The sequence below is a fragment of the Meleagris gallopavo genome, chromosome 2 (genome assembly GCF_905368555.1).
Source record: "Meleagris gallopavo chromosome 2, MGAL_WU_HG_1.1, whole genome shotgun sequence".
NCBI lineage: Eukaryota > Metazoa > Chordata > Aves > Galliformes > Phasianidae > Meleagris > Meleagris gallopavo.
Genome location: NC_139405.1, coordinates 90,785,542 through 90,813,338, shown reverse-complemented (window position 1 = coordinate 90,813,338; position 27,797 = coordinate 90,785,542). Strand labels below are relative to the sequence as shown.

At 41.1% G+C, this 27,797-nt stretch overlaps 1 protein-coding gene across 2 annotated transcripts in view; it reads right to left on the bottom strand.

The window, feature by feature from the left end:
* The window catches only part of TDRP (testis development related protein), a 28,185-nt gene extending 7,324 nt beyond the window's left edge, over positions 1 to 20,861 (bottom strand). Inside the window, exons 1-2 of one of the 2 annotated variants that reach the window (XM_085217947.1) lie at positions 20,149 to 20,857; positions 8,530 to 8,589 (exon numbers count right to left, since the gene is read on the bottom strand). In XM_085217947.1, coding sequence (XP_085074073.1) covers positions 8,530 to 8,589; positions 20,149 to 20,259 — 171 coding nt within the window. In that variant the 5' untranslated portion in view covers positions 20,260 to 20,857. Of the gene's footprint in view, positions 1 to 8,529; positions 8,590 to 20,148 lie in introns of both variants that reach the window. The other variant, XM_085217948.1, reaches the window with a different exon arrangement.
* Positions 20,862 to 27,797: the final 6,936 nt, after the last annotated feature.

Sequence of the window (27,797 nt, the reverse complement as noted above, 5' to 3'; positions counted from 1 at the left end):
AATGTTTTCAAGCTTAAAGATGGTAGATTTAGGTAAGATATAAGGAAAAAGTCTTTTACAGTGAAGGTGGTGAGGCACTGGAACAGGTTGCCCCATCCCTGGAAACTTTCAAAGTGAGGCTGGATCGGGCCCTGGGCAACCTGATCTTGCTGTGGTGTCCCTGTTCACTGCAGGGCAGTTGGACTAGATGGCCTTCAAAGGTCCCTTTCAACTCTAAGGGTTCTATGAAATCCTAGCTCTCACTTGTGGGATATGGACATACCAGGCACAGGAAGATTGTGCTCACCACAATCCAGTGCTCTGCCACTGCTCTGCTCACCTCTTCCCAAACCAATACCTGATCTTACCAAAAGCCACAGGCTTCCTCATGGCTCCATAACAAAAGCAATTGCTTCTATATATGTATTTTTTTCCACTATTAGAACAAAGTGAGTACAGGTTACAACAAAACTCTCATACACAAACATAGGCTATTTTAATTACATTACAAATACATAGACAGCTAACTTCAGCTTTCTATCCCTGTGGCAGACTAGCCTTATGTATGCTGCAAACAACTGGTACTGGCAATAGCATCAGACAAAACCAGGCAAGCTGCGGATGGTGCCTTCAGATACCTTACCTCTCCATGCCAAGTCCTTGCACCGAAGCTAGGGGCCTCCCCAAGCAAAACTTAATGGCTTGGAAATGCCATGGTGTAAACAGAGGTCTAATATTCAGGACAGAGCCTTTAAAGGCCCAACTCTGTCAGCTTCTTCTAATGTTAAACACATTAACAAGTTTAACATGAGGATTTTGTTACTCTGTTGTAGGTTCCTGTCACTACAACGCAGCTCATCTACAATAAATATCCCAGAAATGGGAATCTCCAAGATTTAGATCTTGAAGTAGCCTTCATCTTCTGCTACCTTACTCAGACTCTCCCATTTCAAGCCTCTACAAGCAGGAACCTTTGCTAACAACTCTTACGGCCTTAATCCTTTAGGCTTGATAAAAGACACCATAGCTCTCAGTGGTCTAAGTTAGACATAAGCCTGACTGTCTTCAAAAATAATGGTTCATCTAACATAATAAACCTGCAGATGAAACAATGAAAATAAAAGAACCATCTCATTACAGTTTTCAGATAGAAATCTAATACAGAGACAGGCAACTGGCCTAACAAATTGTATGTGCCTTTAAAAACAGTGTTGACAAAAGGCCATTTAAAGAGAAACATCTATGCACGCCTATGTTTAATGTAGAAAGGGTATATCTTTGCACACATACCTCTTCTTTTAATCTAGAAAATTATGCATATTTCACTGATATAACTCTAACCTTTGCTGCATTGTTTTGGACACTCAAGTAATCCTATGTCTAAAAGAAAATTAAAAAAGAAAAAAAAGACCAAACTCTTTTAGTAATAAAATCCTGCTAATACCTAGACACATATTTTCCACATTTTTACCTCTGGATATTTTTACATCTAATTTCATGAAGCCTGATGCAGATCTGCAGATGACTTCAAGAACAGTTATTAGAAGACGTCCATTCAGTGCCAAGCAGATGCCGTATGCAGGTCTCTAGATAAAAATGTACAGAAGGCCGGCTGGTAGTTCTATCTACCTGTGTGTAAATCAGTAACTGCATATACTACATTGTACTATTCCGTCAGCATAGAATCATATCACAGAATCACAGAATGGCCTGGGTTGAAAAGGACCACAATGATCATGTAGTTTCAACCCCCCGCTATGTGCAGGGTCACCAACCAGCAGATCAGGCTGCCCAGAGCCACATCCAGCCTGGCCTTGAATGCCTCCAGGGATGGGGCATCCACAACCTCCTTGGGCAACGTGTTCCAGTGTGTCACCACCCTCCATGTGAAAAACTTCCTCCTAATATCTAACCTAAATCTCGCCTGTCTTAGTTTAAAACCATTCCCCCTTGCCCTATCACTGTCCACCCTCGTAAACAGCTGTTCCCCCTCCTGTTTATATGATCCCTTCAAGTACTGGAAGGACACAATGAGGTCTCCCCAGAGCCTTCTCTTCTCCAAGCGAAACAAGCCCAGTTCCCTCAACCTTTCCTCATAGAAGAGGTGCTCCAGCCCTCTGATGGTCTTCATGGCCCTCCTCTGGACCTGTTCCAAGAGCTCCACATCCTTCCTGTACTGGGGGCCCCAGGCCTGGATGCAGTACTGCAGATGGGGCCTCACAAGAGCTGAGTAGAGGGGGACAATCACCTCCCTCTCCCTGCTGGCCACCCCTTTGTTAATGCAGCCCAGAACACAGTTGGCCTTCTGGGCTGCAAGCGCACACTGCTGGCTCATGTCCAGCTTCTCATCCACCAGGACCCCCAAGTCCTTCTTCGCAGAGCTGCTCTCAAGGAGCTCTTCCCCCAGTTTGTATAAATACCTGGGATTGCCCCAACCCAAGTGTAGCACCCTGCACTTGGCCTTATTGAACCTCATTAGGTTTCCATGGGCCCACTTCTCCAGCCTGTCCAGGTCCCTCCTTCCTTCCACTGTATCAACTGCACTGCTCAGCTTGGTGTCATCTACAAACTTGCTGAGGATGCACTCAGTGCCATCGTTTGTGTCGCTGATGAAGATGTTGAAGAGCACTGGTCCCAAGACCGAATCCTGAGGGACACCGCTTGTGACTGGCCTCCACCCTGACATAGAACCACTGATCACAACCCTTTGGCTGCATCCAGCCAGTCAATTCCTAATCCATCGAACAGTCCATCCTTCAAATCCACATCTCTCCAATTCAGAGAGAAGGATGTGGTGAGAGACCATGTCAAAGGCCTTGCAGAGGTTCAGGTAGATGATATCCACCACCCTTCCCCCTCCACTGAAGCTGTCACTCCATCATATAAGGCCACCAGATTGAAGTATGCCTATACAGTTAACTTTTAAGATACACTTCCATCATTTATTTTCTAGCTGCTGAACTACTGAGACAGTGATCTTTCTTTTTGATCATGACTGTCATATATCTGTCACGTACTTAAAAAATTCCCTAACACAGCAAGATGTGTTTGCTTAACCTAGAGGTAAGTGCGACTCCCAGTGCAGCCGGAGTCATTACAAGTGTATTGCTAGTAGGTACAATTCAGTAAAGAGATCCATAAGTCACCACTCTCCAAAACCTTGAATTTGAAACAGCAGTTTCAACAACTTTGCAAAGTTATGCAATATATGAAAATAAACTTCTGATATGGTCTTTGAGCATTAAGACACTTGCAGAAGTTCTGTATTTCATTTTTATTACGTAACAGTCTACACAAAGCTCAAAAGTACTACTCCTAAAGTTTTCAAATAAGTCCACATTTATAACTGACTAGTTCATATTCACAAACTTTTAAAGTAGTTTTTCCATGCATCAATGGAAAAAGAAATAATTCAGCATCCAAAGTTCAAAGAACCACAGAGTCCATGTGGCTGGAAGAGACCTTTGGATGTACCTACCCTCTCACACTGCTCAAAGCAGTGACACTCAGAGCAGCTTGCCCAGGACTGTGTCCAGTTGGAACCTTAACATCTCCACAGGTGGAGACTCTGCAGCCTCTCCGGACAGCCTGTTCAGGACTTCACCACACTCAGGGTGAAAAGATGTTTTGTTCTCATTAAATGGAATGTCTTCCTTCTCACTTTGAGCCCATTGCCTCCTGCCCATTCACTGGTCACCACTGATAAGAGTCAGGTTCCATCTTTTCAATATTCTTTGTGCATCTGAGGTATCTGCAGAAGCCTTTCATTGTTGCTCTTTATTTCCCTCACCAGATTAAACTCTAAGTGGGTTCTGGCTTTCCTAACTCCATCCCTGCACGCTTACAGAGTGTCTTTATGTTCCCCTTCCATCACTTGACCCTGCTTTTTCACCTTCTGTATGTTTCTATTGCATGCTTTTTTTTTTTTTTTTTCCCCCCCCCCCCAGAAGCATCTTGCTCATCCACACAGGTCTCCTGCCACCTCTGCCTGCTTCCCTGGTTGGCAGGACAGACTACCCTTGGTCTCAGAGGAGAAGATCTCTGAAAATCAAACCTGACACCACTAGAAAAAAACTGGGTATACAGTCAAAACTCCAGGTTTAAAACAAAATAAAAACTTCAAAACAAAAGATAAATGAAGTACCCAGAGGTGACTGTTAAGAAAAACAGATTACAACTAATGGCTAGTCTTGTAACTTCAGAAGTTAGAAGGGCTAAGCCTTTAGTAGACCAAGTCGGATGCCACAGTCTACTGTTTTTCAAAAATGCCCATGAGAAGCAAAGTAGAAACGTCTCAAGATGTCATTTCAGTGTTGTGTGAAATAGGATCACAGGCTGCTCTCATGCTAGCTTGACTGTGAGAACATGGAGAACTCCCATCATAACAGCCATAATATACTTTCCCCCTAACATCCATTTAGGTCTTGAAAATCTGCATCACAATGCTCTGTGCAATCACCTAAAAGGATCAGTAGAAGTGAAATGTAGATTAATCTATCAACAGGCAGTCTACTGAAAAACCATCATCATCTTCCCCTGCGTTCCATAGTGTTAATTTCATCTTATGAAGAACTCCCTCTACGCTGAAAAAGCTGCCATTTAATTAGTGTATCTTCTGACACTGGGAGTACAAGCAGCCACTTCCAGAACATCATGTAAAGGATACAGTCTGTCCATCCCTAGTCCAACTGCCTACAATTTTCTCCCCCTCACTGCTATTCCCTCCGCTTTGCCTTTGCCAAACCTTTAGTATTGGTGCCCATCTGTCAGACACATTCCTGGAGAGAACTTTCACACGATGGCAGAGCTAGTTTATCAGACACTGCTGCTGAAAAGGGCAGATCCAGTTCATTACCTACTGACATTTATACCACCTTCCTTATCCCATGGCTTTGTACCCATGTGGTACTGTGGAAGATCAGATGAAACTACTAAGTAAGCAGAACACTAAGTCATTTGTTTTTTGCGTTCTTTTGGTTAATGATAAGAATCAGCTCAATAAAAGATGTCAGATAGTCACTAAACAACATAGAGGTTAGGGGCAACATTTTTTGTAGCACAAATTACTATTTGAATTCTAGCAATAAAATTGCAGCCATCTTTCCTCCATAGAGCCTTGTAGGTACAGCGTGGCTTCCCTGAACTCACTCCCCTAATCTGAACCCTTTAGGAAGGTTTTTCTGTTTCACTGCCCATATTGATCCAAGTGAATTAGCTACATATAAACTACATATGTTGACCAGATTTTTTTCCATCTTTAGATAAAAAAAAAACAAACAAAAAACAGGGAACAAACATTTATCAATAGTTAACTTGATATGTAAAGTACACCAGAAAGGGTCAGGTCCTCTTAGTTGAAAGTCTCCTATAAACTTGAGAAGTATCACTACAAATAAAATACTTTAAATATACCAGTTTTCAGCACATCAACAAATTCAGATGATTGACATGACCCTCAGCTTCCCATACTAAGTAGACAGGCAGTGAGTAATAAATGAGCCATCAGAGTCTACTGGGAAACAGTAAAGCATCGCTAAGATGACTTTTCAGTTAATTTTATTGTCTCAGGTAGGCAATTCATAATTAGAGCTCCACATTATGTTAAGAAGGTTCATGAAAAATTAGGCTAAAAGGTGACGAATGAGGAATACTAACAGTTATATACAGAAGAAGTAGAACACTCCTAAAAGTAAACAGTATGTTGCAGAAATATATATATGCACATATAGATGAACACATGCTAAAGAAGATGACTACACTTAACTGAAAATGAATGCTGCATTATGGTGGGGAGGAGATAAGCATAGTCTCAATCAAGTCTAAGAACAATAGTAAGGATTTGGGACATACATTAGAGTTATATGATAAACAGTTAACATTTCAAAGTGAATGATTCAAGTATGTTTGAACATCACTCTGACTAAAACTGTACTGCTTCATGAATGGGTAGTAGCACTTCCAATATATTCTCATTAGACTTTTCTACTTCTTGACTGCTAACCAGCAGGGCTCCAGGGAACAGAAGTCACTCTCTGTGGGCTACAAGAAACCACATAACAAGAGTCTTAGCAACCAAAAAGAGCAATTTTGTGCTCCGTATACCTGCAGTGAGAATCAGCATGTTCGGTGCTGTTGTGTAGTTAAGCAGCTAATCCCTAAAAAGCCTCAACTCAGCATGTATGAAATGAGATTTCTAGAAATGTATGTTTTGGCCAAGCAGACCGTCACAAGTATTTTAACAATCTGACAACTGGTGAATCAAAATCCTCCAGCAATGTAAAAGCACTCCACAAAAGTGTGCACAATTTTCTTTTTTAAATGGAAACAAAAACGGATTTTTCTCTCCAACATGACTAAGAAGAAACAACTGTTTGTCCTGCAGCTTTCCTCCCTCCTCTGCCACCCTGTCAAAATAAAAAGCCAGGGAGGAATTTTCCATGTAAGTATTTTACAGGTCAATAAAGTTACAACTAAGTGTTTTATAATAAAAAAAATGTCAATCAGCTTTAACTAAAGAAGTGCTGTTCCCACATTATAGGAAGCCTATTCATAACACGCAAGAATCCAAACAACAAAGAATTCAAAATGAAAAAACCAATTCCCCTCCAAATTTGTTTCCCAGCATTTTTGGGAAGGAACTCCTCAACTTTCTTGGTGTGCAGATCAACGATTACTTCTGGAGAGAAACTCCAGAATTTGGCACTACTGGACTGCCCAACATCTCTAGTACCATTACTAAGACAATGTACCTTGTTCCTTCAAACTATTTGTCCTTTTTCAAAAGCTGGCCTGGTAACAATTGCAGGCGATGCCTCCGCTGTGCTTCTAATGCTGAAGTTCAGCGCTGAGCTCCGTCCACTGAGATGAGCTTAGCTGAGGCCAAAGAGTGATGTGCAATGGGTTTCAGCTTCTGCCTCTCCCAGTGTACCACTAGGGATTTCACAGCTCCTCCAATGGAGATGCCACATGGCTTTCTGACCAGCTGTATCTGCTTCTAGGTGAAACAGGAAAAGGGAACCAGAAAACTCTAGCATTGAAGCCAGCATGTTCTCACTGCAGGGTGGGCAACTTCTTGCTTGAGCACAATGTAAGCTCATTTTGCAGCCTATAGCTTCAGGCGCTAGGACCAGCTCCTGTTTGTGCACCTTCAGATCCAGGTCAAAGGCTTTTCTGTCAGACTGGGAATGAGGACTGGCCTAAAACTTCAGCTTTAAGGGCTGTCCTTAAAGGCTGTTTCCTAAAGGGCACGCATACCAAATTTGGATCTCTTTTCTTGAAGAACTTCACTATTCTTCACTATACTGTTTCTACATGGAGACTCATTCATGAAACACATCCACTGAAAAGGCTGCACATATAAAAAGCCTTCTATATTAAGGATTTTGGAACTCATGGGATACCACTTTACTGACAGCTCCTAAGACAGAAGAACCAAATAAAACTCAGAAGTGCTTTCAGAAACAACAATAAAGAAAAATAAGATGAGAAGGATAAGGAGCGGTTTTAGTGAATACATTTTTAAGATAAGGGGATTTCACTTTACAACAGAAAAATACCACAGCTCAGTGGTTTGCCCTGGGGCCATTTTTTCCCCTGAAACCAAAACACACACTTAGCAAGTCTTCCTGAATGACTAAGAAATGGACAAAAAAAGCTTCAATATAAATTGATGTCAAGATTCTTTTCCTAAACATTTATCATCTGACATAAAAAACATAGCAGTTTACGTCTCCAGAAGGAGGAATACATTTTTTTTTTCTAAAAAGCAGAAAGATACAGCATAATTGCACTACTATTTTCAGTGAAAATCATGCTGCATCTCAAGTAGAACAAAAAAGAAGTAACAGAGGCAGATGTTCAGTTTATACATGTTAACGTGAAGTATCCTATTACGCTAATGACACTGTTTTTAAATGCTTTCCTCTATACCTGTGGAATTTCAAAACAAGCTCTAGCATATCATAGCAACTTCCAGTTCTTTCATCTTCTAGCACTGTAGTTGAAGAACATTAAAAATATTCTTGGACAGATATCAAGGTAAAAAAATATATAACTCAAATGCCAACTTTCCAGAAAGAGATACAAGATAAAGTCCTTGTGGTCACAAAGCCAGCTGAGTTACACGTTTAATGGAATATATATAAAAATCTCTCCTAGTGATCATATTTTCAGCACAGGTAATATTTAGTTCTTTATTTTAGATTGCGCTCCAGTTAATTCCTGCGGATTCTTATTTTCTTTTTAATATATATATGCTTTAATACATACTACATGAAAGAATAAAAACAAAGGAACTTTTCTTTCAAAAAATAATTAGAACGCTGCTTTACTTCCTTGCAACTACTATGCTGCTAATATTACTTCAATGAGAAATCCATGACAGTATGAGGAAGGACCATAAATAACGATAAAATCAATAACAATAAAGTACATAAATATCCTCCTTGATTCAGGCTGCACACAATAAACAGCAAAGCTCCTAACATACACCGAGTGAAGTGTATATATATGATATAAAACATGCTACACTTCCAAAGAACAGATATTTACCTTTGTTGCAAGTTGAGACACTGAAGATGGAACTTCATCATGAAGAAACTGGTCTTTATTCTCCAAAAAGAAAAGAATAAAGATAAAAAAAAGGCTCACGGTCAGTTCAGTTTGACAATCAGCAGCAACATTTTAGAATATTCATAAATGCTTTTTTCTATTCAAAACATCATGACAGAAAATTGACAAAACATGGTCATATCACAGAACTAAGCAAACATCACAGCAAATGCTGCACCAGAAGCAAAAACACAAAAATAAATCTCTACAAAACCAAAAGCCCCACACCAACTGAAAAGAGAGCCCAAAAACTCTTGTGTCAGAAGGATTTCCACACAACTGAAATTTAAAATTTAACTTGAATCTTAAATTAATAGTTATGTCAGCAGGTTTTTTTGCAGATGTTGCTCTATGCAGTGTCCATAGCCTGGAGCAGGCAATGTCCAAAGATTCTCTCCACTTTCACATCAAAAAGCACTACACTTCCCCTTCATTAAAGACTGCATTCCTTTCTCTTCTATTTTCAAGATCTCTGATGAAAACCAGAGTACTGAGAATGCTAGCAAAGGTAATTTAATAGGGCAGCATTTCTGTCCATCTCTGAATCAAGTTGGTATCTCTGTGCACTCAAGCCAGCTATCAACAGGCCCCCCAAGACAGGACAAGTAAGATCAGTACCAGGAATAGTTTACAGGTCAAAGAAAGATATGAGAAATGAGCCACAGGATATAAGAATTGTGGGATTTTCTCATCTTTTTCTATGTTTTAGCAAGAGATATGTATGTATTTTTTGCTCTACATGTAGCTCCAAATGCCAGTAGCCTCTAAAGACAAAATAGGAACAGAAACCTACAACTTACATAATTTAAGAGCAATTCTAAAAAAACAAAACACAAACAAAAAACCCTACAGAAATTACAGGGTAACAGTTTATAGAAAGCCTCTCTGAAGTGACAATTTCACAGAATTCCCAGTAGCTACTTTGGACCCTTTTTTTCTTATGACAGACAACTATCACTTCAAAATCAAATTTGTACACTTCTACCTTTTTCAACTACAAGGAAATGTTAACAAGTTTATGTGCTCAGGATTTTTTTTTTTTTTTTTTTGCTTTTTTGTTTATTTTTTAAGGTAACTCATATAAATAAAAGCACACATCTCTACACAAAATGCCCAAAGACCTGTCACTTTGCTAACAGCATTAGGAAGAGGTAAGAAAGCTTACAAAGAAGTATTAGCCATGGGGGATCCCAGAAGTATCAGCCTCCTCTTGGAGAGGCCACCTTCTCATCCCACACATCCTTTTTTTAATTATATTTATTGTAATTTACTAGTAATGTTTCCTAGTACAGGCAATCCTTCATAGTGTACAAGGGGTGACGAGCAGTTCTAGACCCAGCATGAAGACCATCCCACTGTACTTCACAACAACTGTATGCTGGAAACAGCAATTTGCAGATAGAGAAGAGTGCTTGCTGGCTCAGAATACAAAGTCAAGAACCAAAAATGAGACTATTGCATGCTGTGGACCTCAATAAGTTACTGAACTTCTGCATTTAGGTCAATTGTCTTATTATAGGATATCATTGTAGATGGGATACTAAAAATTACAATGTTAACGTTTGTGCAATACTCCAGAATGAGTTTTAGTTACTTTTTTTCATCCCCAGTTTAAAGAGAGAACTGTGGAATCATTGGCAATATTTTAAACAGGAATGTCACACAGAATTCCAGAGTAAGAGCTAGAGAACTCTCAGCTGATTTTCCAAATTTTTCACCCAAATGAAAAAAAATAAGTACTACAAAAGCCTCCAGGAAAAATATGATAAGAGGAAAAGTGATTTCAGCCATCCAGAGCTGTCAGAGCCGCCAGGTACAACAAGCACAATGCTATCTCCAGAAGAAACAAGGCACCATTGGTACTTCCCAGAGAAACAACACCTCTCACTTTCATTCTTTCAGCTTTCCAAACATATTAAGAGGGATTATAAAAATATGACAATGCGTAAAGAAAAGATGAAAGGGCAAAGGCATACAGCCTCCATCAAACCAGAGCATACAGAAACAAAAATGCAAAACGACTTCCACAGTGCAAGGTTTTAGGGAAAAGCTGAGAGATGCGGTGAGCATCTCACAGGGCTGAGGAGCCAGATAACAGGCATAGGAAAACTGGAACACCATCTCTGATAAAAGATGTCATTCACAATGAATAGTTAAAAAAATAATAAAACCAAACCTTTCCTACCAGCTGTGACAAGCAGGGTTGTGTTGTTGTTAATACATCCACATGTTACTACTCACAGACATAGAATGTGATCCTCATAATGAACAGGCAGTAGCTCTCAAGAGAACACTCACACAGTGGGGGATTGACAGTTCAAAGGCAACACAAAGTTAGAAGACACAAAGTACAAAGACAAAAAGATATTAATCCCTCAGAAAAGCAACTGGGGAGAATCCATTGCTCAAAACACATTTTACAGGAGTGGAAGACCTATCAAGAGGCCAAAAGCCTCTCTGCAGCATAGGGCTCTCTAAAGATCTCTAGTGACAGGACAAGGGGGAACAATTTTAAACTACCAAAGGGGACATTTAGGTTAGATGTTAGGTGGAAATTATTTACTTGGAGGGTGGTGAGGCACTGGCACAGCTGCCCAGAGAAGCTGTGGATGTCCCATCCCTGTAGGTACTCAAGGCCAGGTTGGATGGGGCCCTGGGCAGCCTGAGCTGGTGGGCGGCAACCCCCATGGCAGGGGGATTGGAACTATATGGTCTTTAAAGCCTCTTCCAATCCAAGCCATTCTACGATTCTAAGAGATCTAAGAGATGAAAAGTTGGTCAACTGTGATGCATGTCTGACATCCATCTGTACATCCTATGTGCTTTCAGTACCCGTGACTGACACCAAGAGGTTTCAACTAACCAACCCCAGTAGGTTTGAATTTATCAGACTAGGCAGACATGATTTCTACACATTTACTGGAAAACTTGTGGCTAGGGAAAGTAGAGGAAAGCAAGGCAGGAAAAAAGCGTGTGCTCCACAGCAGCCACAGCATTCACTGACTCACATGGCCGAGGAGGGACCTGTGCACTAGGTGACAAGAAAAGTGACACGGTCTGGAGCACTATGTCCAAGAAGAGACAGGAAGGCACATAGAGCCCATCTTCATTTGTTATCTGGGGAATCACTCTTTTCCTCTCTTCTATAGATAAAGTCTACTTTCATCACTTATCAGGGACCAAGGAACCTACAACTTCATTTTTTTTCTTTTATTCTCCTCTAAGGGAACAAACTACTACACAGCTATTTGTAAAAAGTGAAGATACACTTGCTTTATCATGCTGCATAAGAAACAACAACACTTACACATTATCCCAGTTTACTTTAGTATAAGTGGTTTACAGTTACTTTAACTTAAAAGAAAATCATGGAGTATATTATAGCATTTAGTAATGAAATAGGCAACTAAATACTAAGACAAGTGGGAAATGCTGATCAACATGAATAGCCTTTCAGTTCTGGCACGAGAATGTTGGTATGCACAGTGTGTTTTCGTAAGGAAACAAGTGCCCTTTTGTTGGACACACTGCAAACCATAGGGTACTCAAGGGATTAATTCAACTAGCACATAAACCTTTTTGTACAGAGATCAAAACTGTAATCTACTTCCCTCAGCTTCCTTTGTGGTAAAGTAATTAATTAGTCCCTTTAGATCATTCAGTTCATGATGAGAAACACTGGACACCAAAGAGTTAAAGCAAATACTATCATCAAGTCACCCTCCACGTCTTTCTCCTGCTCTAATACATTAAATGGTATATTATCGATTTTCTCTACTCAGTTATGGAGCCTTCCTATCATACATACACTGGTTGTCAAAGTAGAACGCACGTAAGAAAAACTGGTTATTTTAGGAATAAATCTTTTTGGTACAAATTACTGCCCTTCCACTGACCTGTTACATCTCTTCTGCGTACTGCCATGCCTCATCAAGGACTAAGTGGAATTTAACATCTAGGTCATCATGCCTGTAAGTGCAAATTAGATTATAAAACATAAATGAATAACTTAAGTGGAACAAAAAACAACCACCACCACCTGAGGAGATATTTGCTGTGCAGAAACTGAAAACAACTCCCAGTCTTTCACAAAGCCTCAAAGTTACCCACAGATAGGAGATGGAGAAGAAAAAATAAAAACTGCTCAGAAGATTGAAGACCTCAAAGTTAACCTCCGAAGCTGGAAAGATTCCCAAAACACTGATTACAAACCAAACAGGAGAACAACTCTATATACACAGCCTGACCGGAGACGGCCAGCTCGCGCTCAGACAAGATCCCGCTGTCAGATCACTATCTTCAATACAGCTAACAAAAGAACCTGCTTCCTTCGGTTTGAGCAGGATTTTGCTATAACATCAAATGAAAGAAATAAAGACTACAACAGATTAATAAAGCAAAAGTCACTCTGCTTATCTGGTTTTAGATCTGAAACAAAACCAGCGCAAAATACACTCCTCACTGGAATAAGGAGAAAGCAGCAGGTAACTTTGTTCTTAGGCCTCACATTTTTGATCACACGCACATACACTTGGAAAAATCAATGTGTGGATATAAATATGCTTTTCAAATCATCAGCTTGAAGCAACTGTGATCAAACGTAGATGGATACAGCTAGAAAAAAAAAAAACAACAAAAAACAGCCCTGTACCTAATGCTGATGCAAAATGGAACGTGCCCTTCAAGGACACAGGGCCTGCAGCCTGAACAGCCAAGCGGCGCATTGCTCAGTCACACAGCCTGCTTTCATGCAAAGCCAGGTGTTCAACAGATGCAACTCCATGTTGAACTGCGAATTTCCCTTCTCCTTGATGGCAGAGAAGGTCTAGATTAAGTCCAAGACCATTTTAGTCTCGTCCATACTTCATCTAATGCTAGGTCTCAGTCGTTCAGTGCTGTTTCCATGTCCCTAAAACAAGTGAACAAACCAAGCTAATCATCTGAACAGCTGGTGTACACTGAAAACTTATTAATATCACCAATAAAAAATATTAAACTAGGTACTTCCAAAGTCTTTTCACGCTCAAGAGTTGTTTGGCATTTTAAACTGGTTTCTCAAAAACTATATAAAGAACATTCTAGTACTCTAAATCGCTCTCTAGCATTACAAAAGCATCTGCATTATAACAATAACCCAGTTCAGATGCCGCTGTGACTGAACAGTGACAGTGACTGCCACTCTGGCAGCCTCCTCTGCCACTCTGCAGCAAAATGGAAAATAATTTGTTCACAAAGAAAAGGAAAGCTTAAAAATGAATTATGTTAAAGAATGTGCTTTCCTCTTTGAACCTTATACTTTCATCTTACAATTCACCAGACCATGTGCAGAAGAGCTTGCTGTACCCTGCTGCCTTTGAGAAGTCCAGGTGACTATCTCACATACAGCCAACAGCCCATCCAATGTTTTCAAAATTGCTTTCATATTCTAGGTCCCCATCTTCTGCAATTAACTATTATTCTCCAGATTGACCGGATGATGAAAAACAGTTTTCCTATTTTTTTCACCGTTTAAAATATTATTAAGGCTGAATAGATCAAAACAAAGATGATGTTTTTTCCATCAGCATTCACAGCTGTCAAAAACTTGTTTAGCATTTTGACAAACTGTTTCATTCAACCATTTCTTCTTCAGTTATTGCTTTGCATTCTTTTACACTTTAAAATAGAATATCTAAATTATTTCCATATTTTTACTGTCAATCGATACAAACGGCAAGAGTTACTGGAGAAGGTTAATTTCCAAATGTAAGTACTTACACAAAAACACTTTTGTAGTTCTGCGTTTTATTGGCATCACAAAAAGAAATATCAGAGCAGCAGATCTGCGTTCTCTCATCACTAAAGGAGGTTATTTTATTAATTGCTCACATTACTGTACCTGCCTGTAATAAGAAGTCATTATAATATGTCTTACTCAGATTTTGCCTCACATAATATTTTTGGAAGAATGTTACTTAACACCTTAAAAATAATTTTAAGAACTAAGTTCATTAAGAATATGCTTTTGCCCAATTTGTAATATTTAAAGTATGCTCCAAGAACTGGAAACAACTATATTAATAGGGAAATACTATCAATGTCAATGCTGAAAATATGGTCAGATAATCAATTTGACTTGTATTGCTGCAATAGTGTAAATATTCCAATGAAGTTTTTGATTCTAATGATGTTTCTGATTGAAAATTCTCCGATCTAATGACTTACCCACACCAGAAAATGATGATAGTTCAAAAGACAGTATCTGACTTATGATTTTTTTATGGAGTCACGCATGGCATTTGAAGTTAAATTACACATCCCCCAGAAAAAAAAAAACCTCTTGCATGAGTAATGGTAATATTTTCGTAGAAAAGCTTCTGCAAAACAGGTTGAACACTTTATTTTTGGTTACGGTGTTCAACAGCAAACACACCACTTCCTTTTGAGATGCTGCTTTCATCTCCACATGCAGTGCTACATTCGCAGTCTAGCCTGGCCCCTCACAATGAGCTAGAAGAATCATAGCATTGCTCAAGTTGGAAAAGACCTTCAAGATCATCAAGTCCAACCTCAACTTAACCATACTACCCTAACTCTAACAACCCTCCACTAAATCATTCCCTGGTGACGTCAGGACTGAAAACTGCTCTACCTGGCAAGGGATTCATCTAAATGCTAATAACTGTACACATCTTATGGATGCTTTTATGCAATCAGACAAAAAGTTTCTACAAAAGCGAAGGAAGAAATCAAAGCTTTATTTCAGTAGAAAAGAATTAAGCACATGAAAAACATTAATTCTTTCTCAAAAAGTACTATGTACTAGTTCATTCATATACTAATGGCATGCAATCTCCACTCTGCTAGGAAAGTACACTTCTATTAACTTTGCAAAAGCATATCACAGAATGGTAGAATGGTCGGAACCATCCAGTTCCAACCTCTGTAACGTGGGCAGGGCTGCCACCCACTGGACCAGGCTGTCCAGGGCTCCATCTAACCCAGCCCTGAGCAACTCCAGGGATGCAGCACCCACAGCTTATCTGAGCAGTCTCTGCCAGTGCCTCATCACACTTTGAGTAAGAAGTTCCACTTAAAATTTAACCTAAATCTCCCCTCTTTTAGTTTAAAACCATTCCTATCTTATCACTATATGCCTGTGTAAATAGTCAGTCTACCTCTACAATGATATAGCAAAGAGATTAGGGATGATGGATCTCCAGAAACAATTTTGAGAAGAATGGGATTTTGGATCAGACAAAGGGAATAATTCTGTATGGTGCCTGCAGGGATGCAGACAGACAGGGCTGAGGACAAACAGAGGCTGTCTAAGCCAGTAAAGCAGAACTGGCTCCAAAAAAGATACAAGTGTTAGAAGTGACAAATGGGCAAGAGGAAGGGGATGTACTGAGAAAAACCTTGAAAGCAAGGCTAGAAATCTGAATGTAAATGTCCTGAAACAAAGGGAAGCCAGCTGAAGAAACTGAACCAGAAAGATAAGGACAACTTAAGCTTTATGTCATAAACAACAACAACAGTAATATCAGCAAAAAGACACCTCAAGACACCATCAGCTCTCTTCAGGGCTCCATGAAGGCTGAGAAAGAAAAAGGATCCGCTCAAGAAGCTGCTGCAGGATGCATGTGTCGAAAAAAAACAGGAAAGGCAAGTCAAGGAAAGCTTCAGGAGAGTTTTTGTTGTCAGTCCTCCCAGTCTGCTGTTCAGGAACGACAACAGAATACAGGTGATGGATGTTAGCCAGGAAAATGTCACAAAATGTCACAAGAACTACTTTGATGAAAAAATAGGCTAGAACAGAGGAGTATGTATAAAGAAATTGTAAAAGTACCGCATGCAAAGCCTGAGACACATTTAAATGCTTAGAAAGTGAAGGAAAGACATTAGCTGGATTAGCATTTACTACTTCTTTTTAATTAAAAAATAATCTTATTCAGTGCATTAGTAGAGCATACAAAATGCTGTGCAGCTCCCACCCATTCCTTCAGGGTCTGTCTGAGTTCGGCTCAGCTGAAGATGAAAGCTAGTCCCAAAATTTTACCAGAGATTTAAACATCTTAATTAAAATAGATAACTAAAAATCTGTATACCCAACTTTAAACACGTTCAGTGTGCAAGTCTAAACAAAACTCAGCATTAAACATGTTTTTGCACATATTCCCTGTGAATATAACCAAAAATATCATCAGAGGGGAACAGGTCAAGCAAGACGAGGGATCCGGAGCATTTTACATGGAAGACAAATTGCAAAATATAATACAATTCAGCTGGATACTCATCAGCTGCCCTAATATATAGGCAGATTCCAAAGCTGAGCACCATTTTACGTAAGAGTTGCATGAAATATTGACACATCATTGACATCTCTGAGGCCTGATTAGATTACAGCAGACTTTAATCAAGGAGAATACAGCAGGACTGCCAAAACACTGCCCTGCCGAAGTCAAAACCAAACATTTTTCCCATTCCAAAAATATAACTCCAGTTTGAAACATAATGAGTATATTACAAACTGAATGCAGGTTTGGCAAGCATAACTGTATGCTTCAAGCATATTTTGAGAGAGAAACACAAGAAGACATTAATTTCATTTTACACACTTGCACTATTCACACGTATTAAGTTGCCTTCATGCATTAACTGTAACTCTAGCCAATAAAGAATCTTCATTGCATAAATGTAAAATATTTATGCTTTGAAGAGTAAACTAAAATTAACCTTTATGATTCAGCCTAAAACTGTCTGATCTAAAAAAAATAATAATATACAACAATTGTGCACACGTACACAAATGGTTTCAGAATTTACTTGTCTTTCTTATCTCAGGAAACAGCTTACTATTTCAAATAAGTGTTAACAATTCAATATACTTCAATGTATGCAGAAACTGTTGCTAAAAAGTGGCTAGAGGCTGTCAGTTCCCTCCCACTGCCATTCTCATGCTCTGAAATTTGTTTTTCTTCTGCCTGGGAAAAAAAATAAATAAAAAAATCAAACCACTCTCCACAAAAACAGAACCATCACAATTCTGGGTTTAAGCAAGTGAGATCATGAACCTCTGCAAATCTAAACGTCTGCTTGTGTAAGCCCAGATCAGCCTTCCATATCTAAATAGGATGATTAAAATTTCTGTAGAGCCACAAAGGTTTTTTTCTTTTTTAATTCCAGCAGCCTAATTCTTTGTTGCTGTCTGCTCCTGAATGTCCTAATTACTAGGTTCTACAGCAAGAACTCCCTCACTCTTTCCCAGCTTTGAAAAACTACATACAGTGGCATAAATCAAACACGATGATGACAGTGAATCTTCCAATTTAGCAACTGGTGTATCAGGAAAGAACCTACAGGAAATGAAATCTAACAGCAAATTTCTGTCCAAAATCCAATGATGGGCTTTTTTAATCTACTAAAGATCATCTCAATCAATTATTTAGAGCTTAGCCCTCAAGACAGAAAATGAGGGAGCTCTGGGTTCCTTTCTTCTTGAAAAGAGCATTCTTCATCTACAGTTCAGACGTTCTGCCCATGACAACTCCAACACAGCAGAGGCAAACTGAGTTTCTCCTGCACAGCTACCATAGCAGAACCACATCTCCTCCACTCCATGGCCCTCCTGCAGCTCAGGGGACAGCCACATAACACAGCTCACTGCTGAACCCCCCTGCACATCGCTATACTCCACTCCCTCATGGCCCTACTATTAAGAGCAAATGCAGGTTCTGACGAAATGTCAAAAATCACAAAGGCTAAAAGTGAAGCCCTTGAGCCTTATCAGATCTAACAAGCTGAACAAGTGCAGTACGTTACCTCCCACTTTCTCCTTGAGGCCCACCTGAATCACATCTCAGAAACACTTGTAGCTATACCTGATCTAGGTGCTACCTTTGATGGATCGCAAGACACATTAATCAGACGATCATAGTTCTCCATATATCTATCATTCCTTAAAGCTTAAATAAAATCTAAAATTACTATTTTAAAAACAGGTTTTCCCAAATTTAAAAATCAAGAAGACTTGACGCAGACCAAACAACATTAACTGTTTCCACAGCAGTTTTTTACATTAGAGCCCCGCTAACTTTCCAAAACCATTTGTCTTCAAGAATATTTCATCTAGGGTTTTTGAATGATTTATTCTTCCCCTGCCATCTCCTTCACCAAAAAGTATATTTTATCCTAGTGCCACTGGTAACAGATATTCTGGGAGTAGGAATGGAATTTTATTAAAATTGATGAAAATGGCAAACTATCTGTACCAGAAATTGTTGTCAATACCATTTCAACTTGAGATCCCCTACTAAGGAAACATAAGTCTATGGTGGTGAAGACAAAGAAGGGGACAAAAACCAACCAAACACACACACACAAAACAAAAAACAAACAAAGAACCAACACATCAGGTCTCTGTTGCTAAAGTTGAGGAAAGAATAATGTGAGAATTGTAAGGATGAAAGACCAAAGAACCACCTTCTGATCTGGGGAACGCTAGGGTCAGGAGCATCAAAGGGGTCTGGGAGTTCTTGTGTGTAGAGAAGAGCAGGGAACGGTCCCTGCAAAGCATGTGGCGACTCTTCAAAATAAGTATCTGTTCCTCCTCTTACAGAAGATGCCATTTATCCACAGGCATTTTCATATCTGGAGACAGGGTTCTTGTAGTCACAGGGCACAAGAATAGCAAAGGTGAAGCTGCACTGGAAATAAGAGCAGTGATTTTGGCTCTTGGAAGAGGGAGGGAATATCTGCTGTGACTAGGGGAGGCTGCTCATCAGCAGCAGCCACATGTTGACACCCATCACAGCTACCAACCTGAAACTCAAGCAGAGATAGGCTGTCCAGATACATGCCAGCTCTTCCAGTAAGACAGGTAGGAGGCACAGGGCAGATAGTGGGGTGAACGTTTGTACCCAACCTCAAATACAAATCCCACCAGCCCGCAGCTGCCTGCTTGGGCTATGCCTAATCCCAGCTTGGTGGCAACGGAAGATCAGATCTGCAAGAAAGCTGCTGAGCTGGGCTGATGCCGAATCGCTATCAAGTTCTTAAAGCAGTCAGCAAACATTCTTGTAGTTGTTTTGCCCGGTGCTCGACCGATGCCCTTCCTTTCCAATTGTGTTTGTTTGATGACAGCTCATTGGGAAGGTCGCTGCTGGAGCGCAACTTACCATTTAACAGTGGGAGCCTTCAATAAGATTGCAGCTATCTACAGATAACGAACCGCTACGACCAAAAACTCCAGCAGAAGCCACCCTGTCAGAACTTAGCACCGCACACAAACGCACGGCCATCCGCAGGCTGCTCGCCCAAGGATGGCCGCGTAATTCATCGCGCCGGGCGCTGCGCTGCCCAGGGCCGGGGCAGAGGCACGGGAAGGAAGGGAGAGCCGGGCAGGAAGGAGAGAAGAGAGATGGTGAAGGAGGACCCCAACCCGCTGACAGCCGCACGCACGGCACCGGCACCGGCACCGTCGCCCATCGCGGCGCGCATCCCGGCGTGGAAAACTGATTACTCATGTCTCCGGCAGGAGAGGAGGGAGCCGAGCCCCGCGGCCCCCGGCCCCGCTCTTACCTGGGGGGCCGCGAAGGTGGCGGCGGGCGGCGGCGGGCCGCGGGGCCGCGTCTCCTCCTCCTCGGGGGAGTCGTCCAGGAGAACTTTGCTGCTCTTGTTGAGCTTCCACATGGCGGGCGCGGGGAGGCGGCTGTCGCCTCGCTGGCGGCGAGCGGGCCGAGGCCGGGCAGGGCGGCTGGGTTGGGCTCGGCTGGGCTGTCACCCCGCCGGGGGCTCCCGGGGCGGGAGGGAGGAGCGCTGCCTGCCGGGGCCGGGAACCCGCCCCCCGCGCCCGCCTCGCCTCTCCTCTCCCGCCGGCCTGCGGCGGCCCCAGCCCGCGGGGCCCGAGCCGAGCCGCCGCCCCGGCACCTCCGCCGCCCCGCCTGAGCGGAGCCGGGTGCCGAGCGCAGCGCAGCGCGCCGCCCGCCCGGCACGACTGCTGCGGCCGGGGCGACACCTCCCCGCCGCCCCTCCTCACCTGCCGCCGCTCCCCGCCGGAGCCGACCGCGGCCGCCGCGCCGCCGCTGCCATGTTTGCGGGGGCGGGGGAGCGGGCTTTCCCGTCACCGCGGCAACCGGCGCGGCGCCGGCCGGGCCCTGACAGCGCCCGCGGCTCCCGGCCCGGGGGAGCGTAGGGCTCCGGTCGGGCCCACCGCCGCAGCGCCCCTACTGCTGCTCCGCGGCCGTGTTCCAGCGCCGCCAAAGTCTCGGCTGCCCGGGGAATGCCGCTGCCCTCGGGGCATGAGGCCGGTGTGTCTGACCGAGCAGCCCCAGCCCCAGCAGCTCTGCTTGGTGCGTGTAACACTGTGGTGTTTCCTACGGTCCTCATTTTATTTTTACGCAGACGTGCTTGTCTGTAAGAATCCCTGCCTAAGTACTCATTTTTCCATCATTCTGAACTATGAGCTAGGGTCAGGTGTCCAAAGAATCATGAGAGTGCTTTAAAACGACATTTTCTTTGCTGCTGCTTTTCCAGCAGAAGTCTGTAATGCTCATGGGTTCCTTATGCGTCACGGAAAGACCTGCAAGTCTGCCTGTGGCTGCCTGAGCTTTTCATAGTACCGTATGATCATCAAGGTCACAGGGACCACTAAGATGATCTAGTCCAATCATCAGCCCGTGCCTGTGAGCGTCTAGACCATGCCCCAGAGAGGGGCGAAGTGGCAGCAATTGGGCAACAGCAGTGCACTCATACCTGCTGGGCTGGAACAGGGCTGCCCCGAGGAGCACCAGCTGCACCGGGCTGGTTGCTCCACATGCTCTACATGCTAAGGAAACACACCTCCACTTCATCCAGAAGCTGTGCCCGCACCTGTAGAGCCAAAGTTCATAAAGCATTGAAATAGCGTTGCTTCTTCCACCACAGGCATCCTTACCAGCCCTATAACTTCAGAAGTGTCAGCCTTGATCAGTGCACAAGTGAGCTTACGGTGCTGACAAAGGATTCCTGTAATGACTTAGGAATGCTGTAATGCTAACTCTAATTTATTATTTAACCACACAAAAGACACATTCGCTTCCCTTGAACTTGAAGTCATAGAACTCACACCAGCGCTACTCTAGCCCTCTCTACTGAAAATGAACTTAGCAAAGCAATATTTGCATTTGTAAAGCAAGTGCACAAATGTTAGAAGGGCTGGGAAAGCTGGGAAGTTTTACAGTGCATTTCTAAACAAAATCATTTTCAGTCCCTAATTTTGCAAGATGTAAAGTTCTTAAAAGCAAAGCCCTGAATTCCATTGCCCATCTTGCGTTAATATTAACCAAATCTCAAGGGGGTAGGAGACAAAACACATTCTCAGTTATTAAAGACAGATCAGGTTTAGCATGAGTTTCCTCTAGAAGGCCAGTTCTTTATCTACACACTCCTTGTTCAAATTCATAAACGAAAATACTGAGAAGGCAGAGTGCAGTATTTCTAATTTACATTGACTCATATTTGGGCGAGTTTAAGTAGTAAAAAAGCAATTCCTTTTATTTCAGTTCTGCATTTAAACTCTTAAAAAGATCACATCATTATCAGTCACCACATGACCCTAATATTTTAATCCATTGCCTTCCGTGTGCTGTTTTTCTTATCCTTATCTGAAACATCAGCTCTACCATTAAGCTGAAATCCTCCAAATACTTAGGACTGTGCTCAGCTTTGGGCTCATGAAGAAATCCGCTCTGTGTTCCCAAAGCAAGTATGCATACAGAACTAACTACGTACCTTCTGGAGGGTCTTTCTTAGTTTTCGCAAAGGTGTTTGTTTTTGTTTTTAATTTCTGATGTTTCATGTTCCTTTTTTTCTTTTCTTTTTTTTTTCCCCTGGATAGCCTGGTATTAGATATGGAGGTTGGTGGTCCTGCCTGGAGAGGGGACTTGGAGCTTGATGATCCTTGAGGTCCCATCCAACCCAAGCCATTCTATGGTTCTATAATTCTATGATTCTTTTAAACTCTTAGACATTGGTGTGAAGTTGTGGCTTTAATTAGGTCGCTGAAAATAGGCCCACTTGACTTTGGAAGAGCACTAGTCCAGATTTTCCTTTTTTTTTTTCTGAGACATCGAGGCAGAGTTGAGCATTAAAGTGGTCTTCTATCTTTTTTCTACTGATCTGTTCTGCAGACGTCATGCTCACAAATTTATTATTTCCTTTTAAAGTAATTACACACATCTAATCAAATTTTCCAGAGTAAAAAGTTGACATCCACAGAACTGCTCAGGATGAAAAACAAAAAAGAAACAACAAAAAAAAACCAACAAACCAAGCCACTCAAATAGAAGTTTCTTCCTCTAACCAGCTGCTTTGCCATGTTTTCTTAAGCTGTGTGGAGAGGAGGGCTGTGAAATCTTGTTTGAGAATCTTCTTGGATGGTATTTAACATGCTACAAACATCTTTATTGATGTAATTATGAGAAAGATTTGATTATTTTGCTTCTGAGTTTTGATCCCATCTTCCTTAGGGGAAACAAATAAAACAGGAAAAAAAGAAAGAAAAAAAAAAACAACACGAGAGAAGTAATAGAAAATGCAACCTCTGTCTCTGACTCTCATAGAAGCCAAGCTGTTTTGAAAGCAAAAGCCAGACAACATGGCTTTAGCAGCTATTTCATCAGCTGGCAAAATATTATGCCACTGGAAATGTCATTTCTCCTGTGCTCTTTTCGTCCAGGCTCTCACCCGGTGGAGGACTGGGTGGAGTTGCCGACTGAACCAGACTCTCAAAAGACAGAAAGCAAAAATGAGAAAGGTAAGAAACAAGGAGGTGACCTGCCATGTCATACCACAGTAACTGTTGGAGACTATTGCCACCAACCTATGTTTCACCATTTCCCAGTCAGGTATGCATGATAAGTCTCAGAAACATCCTTCTCCTCCAGCAGTGGTTCATACTTGGCCATTTTATGGTGAAAGCTATCTTCACGGCTCTCTGCCAGTGCATAGCACAGGCTCTAGAGCATCCATGTAACCTTTCCTGGATTCCTGTTCCACTTTAGCAGCAAGTGTTTTTCGCTTTCCGGAAGGTGGTTGTGCCAGAGTCCTAGGCTGGAGTTCATCTCATGAAATTTTTAACATCCAGATGTGTAATCTGATATTCTCAATTTCTAATCAGTGTGGAGAAATCCTGCGTATTTTTGCAATTCTCACTTTACTTTTCTTAGCTGTTTACTGTAGGCATCAAGCCTACACCACAGCAAAGCTCATAAAAGTGAGCATTGCCAGTGTTACGTGCTCAGAACTGTAGGGGAGGTAAGTTCAGCAACTAGTGGGAACAGCTCAGGGATGGCTAGACTTCATGTTTTCCCCTGTACACTTTCTAGTGGCTCCCTAGCAATATTTTAAGCTAAAACACATGCAATATGTATGAGAGAATACATATTGTGATACAATACAGTTTTCTGGATGAATACAGTTCTTGAGTTCTGCAAATCTTCGCAGTGTCCAATCTTACTGAAATAAAATATTTATGTTGCACTCTCCTGTACACACATTAATCATGCAAAAACTGTTCCAAAGCAGATTGCCAATGATTGTATTTTTAATTTTTTGGAACTGAAGTGTAATTCCTAATTAAAGCAAATTGTAAAATACATGCCAGAAAACCACCTAAAACGGTCTAGCTTTATTTTTACACTCTTAGATGTCTATTTTAAGCCTTTTCATTTTGAAAGAGAGGTCCAACCCTACAAGGGGCAAGAAGAAGTCTTCAGTTTCTAGCCAAACTCAGTTCTTATTGATAGAAATAAGGCTTGGAAAGAAAACCAATTCAATTTAAAATACTGACATGTAAACAAAACCTGTTTCTGGCTTGGCATATTACTTATTCAGTCTGGCCCTTTGTCCAAAGAAAATGTGTGAGGAAAAAAAGCAAATGCTTCTGAAAAATCCACTTATTAAAAAAAAATAAAAATTGACAGCTAGTTGGAATACCAAAAGTTTTACAGGAAGCAGATTCAGTGCATGGAAATGCGTACTAAATTAATTTATACTCTTTCATTGCAATTTATTATAGAGATTTTGTGTCTCCAGGGGTGGAATAGCAAAACCAGAAGACTAGAATTGATGACAAAGATTGTTAGACATGGAAACACATTCTTATGAAGATACATCAATACTATACTTCAAAATGGAAACAAATAAGAGGAAATTGAATAAATGCATGCAGAAAAATACTGAAAAGGTACTGAAATAGAATTGCCTTTTCTCACCAGAACTAAACAAGTAAATATTCATTTAATCGAAAGGTAACACATTTATAACTGACAAAAGGAAACATATTTTTCAACTGTGTAAATGCACACTGTGAACTCATTTCCAAAGAACGTCATTCCTTCCAGAAACAGGAAGTTTGTGAGGGTAACAAGAATATCAGGTAACACAAGCAGAAACCAAAATATCTAACACAATGCATCAACTTTGTATTTCAGGGAATATGCTGTTTTTAAGAAGCTGTATGATAATGAGAGTTTTCATATGAGAGTATACTCCATTATTTTCTACTGCAGGATTTCCTGCTGTAATGTAAATCAAATTGACATTAATCTCTATTGGGCTATTGGAAATAAGCTATTAGGGTATAGACTGATTAAGTATATGACTGCCTGGCCTCACTGTTATTATTTCCAAAAGGTTTTCCTAAGCACAAAAGAGATAGCATATAATAACCTGAAATAGTCCTGTTCTCTGCAGTATGTGCATTGGATAGAAAGTACATTCAGAGGACTGCAAGTGCTAAAATTTCACTGTCTACAGGAAACAAATGTCATAACCTTAAAAGGGCGCATTTCATCATTTTTGAGGTATTGTATTTTTGTATTGTTTCATTCAGAAAGAGTTTTTCAAAAAATCTAGTTCATTTACAATTTTGAATTATCAAAAGCCGTTGAAAATGGAAAGTTATAAGACTAACTCTCAAATACCAAAGCCACAGAGTGCAGTACTTATGAAAGATAATATCCAGACTCACACCAGAACAGCAAAAATAATCAGACATCATCATCCTCTAAATGACTCGAATAAGTTTGCAATAGAATTAGTAGAGTTAAAGAAACTTCCCCAGCACATTATTTAGTTGACAGTAAGACTTTGGTTGCAAAGCTAAGCCTGTTGTACCTGAAATATCATAGAGTAGATATACCAGCAATCTAAACAGGCAGGGCACTCTCTGACAAATAGACCTTCCCACCATTATCTAAAACAAGGCATATCATGGTAAAAAGGGGCTCTGATTTGCCTACACACGGCTGTTTACCAACACAGCTGCTTTGGCCATAATTGACATCTCCACATTATGGTGCTACAGTAAGATCCTGAATCAGGGAATTATAGAATCATTCAGGTTGGAATGATTACCTTAAGGTCATTGAGTTGAACCACTGACCTGACTCTATCAAATCCATTACTAAACCATGTCACTTAGCATCCACATGTCTCTTAAATATTTCCATGCATGGTGATTCCACCACCTCCCTGGGCAACACTTTGAGTGCCACATAAAAGGGATGATCCCTTCACTGATTCTGCTGGCCACACCATTTCCACTGCAGGCCAGTATTTCATTGGCCTTCTCAGCCACCTAGGCATGCTGCTGGCTCATGTTCAGCTGGCTGTCAGCTGACACCCCCAGGTCCTTCTCTGCCAGGCATCTTTCCAGCCACTCTTCTCCCAAGCCTATACAGCTGCTTGGGGTTGTTGCGACCCATATGGCAGATGCGACCACTGCTTTCTTTGGAGAACTAACTTTTTGCTATGCTGTTGGTCCAAATCAGAGGCATACGGCTTCTGATGAATGTAGAGCTCACCACCACATTCTCTTCTTGTTTGGAACATTGTGAGAATACTCCAGAAACATTGCAGTTCAACATTTCTTGTGCCAATTGACATCAGCAGTGGATAACAAAGAAAGCTACTCTTTGTAGAGGAAGAATCTCAAGGCACCTGCATATGACTCTCCTGGGGCCAATTATTCTGCAAATATTTCTCAGTGATGCAGCGCGCATATAAGTTTTCACTAGACCATGCAGGAAGGAGCTACAATTTTTTAATTAAGTCCTGCTTAAATTCTGGTAGCTGTCATTCTGCCTTTTAGAGCCAGGTGCTAGCCCAACCGTAACCAAACCTTCAAGCCATCTAAGCAGAGAAAGAGCTAGGGGAAAAAAAGAAGTGTGAGAATAAAAAGCTGTTCCAGTGGACAAGAAAGGTTACAGACTCAAAAAGAGACAGGGCAGCAGAGCAGAGCACCTCTCACCATCCGTCATTCCTGGAATGTGCTTGGGCAAGCAATGGGTGCTGCTCACAAGATCTCTCCCAGTTGACATGAGAAGATGGGGGACTGGAAGCAAGTGATAGAATTCTCAGGGTCCCCTTGACTGTGCTTGTTTCTCCTGGTGTCTTGAATGGCTACTTTGGAGAGGAGACTGATGAATAGTCCTGTGCTTACTGTCCCTTGTATTACAAACATCTCAGGTAATCATTAATGAAAATGTGGTTGAAAAGTATGTATTCTTTAATCTTGGAGGGACTGAAATGCTGTTCTGCATCAAGAAGGCCTGCTTTTTTCTGTCAAATGTGAATTAATGCAGAATTTTGTTTACTTTTAACTTCTATTCTTTCCTGACATTTAAAGTGTTCCTTATACGCTGTAGTAATAATGGGCTTCTGATGTGAGAAAACAAATTACATGCTTCCTTTATAAAGCAGCTTCAGTGCAATGATCTGAAAGTACTCACATATATTAGTGAATTAATCCTGACAGTGTACTTCTCAAACAACATCTTCATAACTGGAAACTGCATCTTCTCTTTTTTGCTTCTTTTGCAAAGTTTACTATTACTGGAATCAAACAACAAATCATGATTAATAATAAAGTTCTATATGTGCTGGAAGGCAAAATACACAGATTTTTTCCAGCAAGCTTTGTCAAATCATTTACAAAACAAACATAAATTTCCTGACTTCACATTCTTGCTGTTTATTTACTAACCTACTCTATTTTTCAATACTGCATCTATGCTTGCAAGTATTGTTTCCAAACTGTCAATAAGTAGTCATGGATTGTATATCCAATCCAGAAATACATTTATTTCAGTGACTGAAAACACAAATTATTCCCACAATGCAACCTCCTACAGTCACAGAAGCTTTTATGCAACCTACAGCAGAGGAGGATCGTGACATCGTCTCAT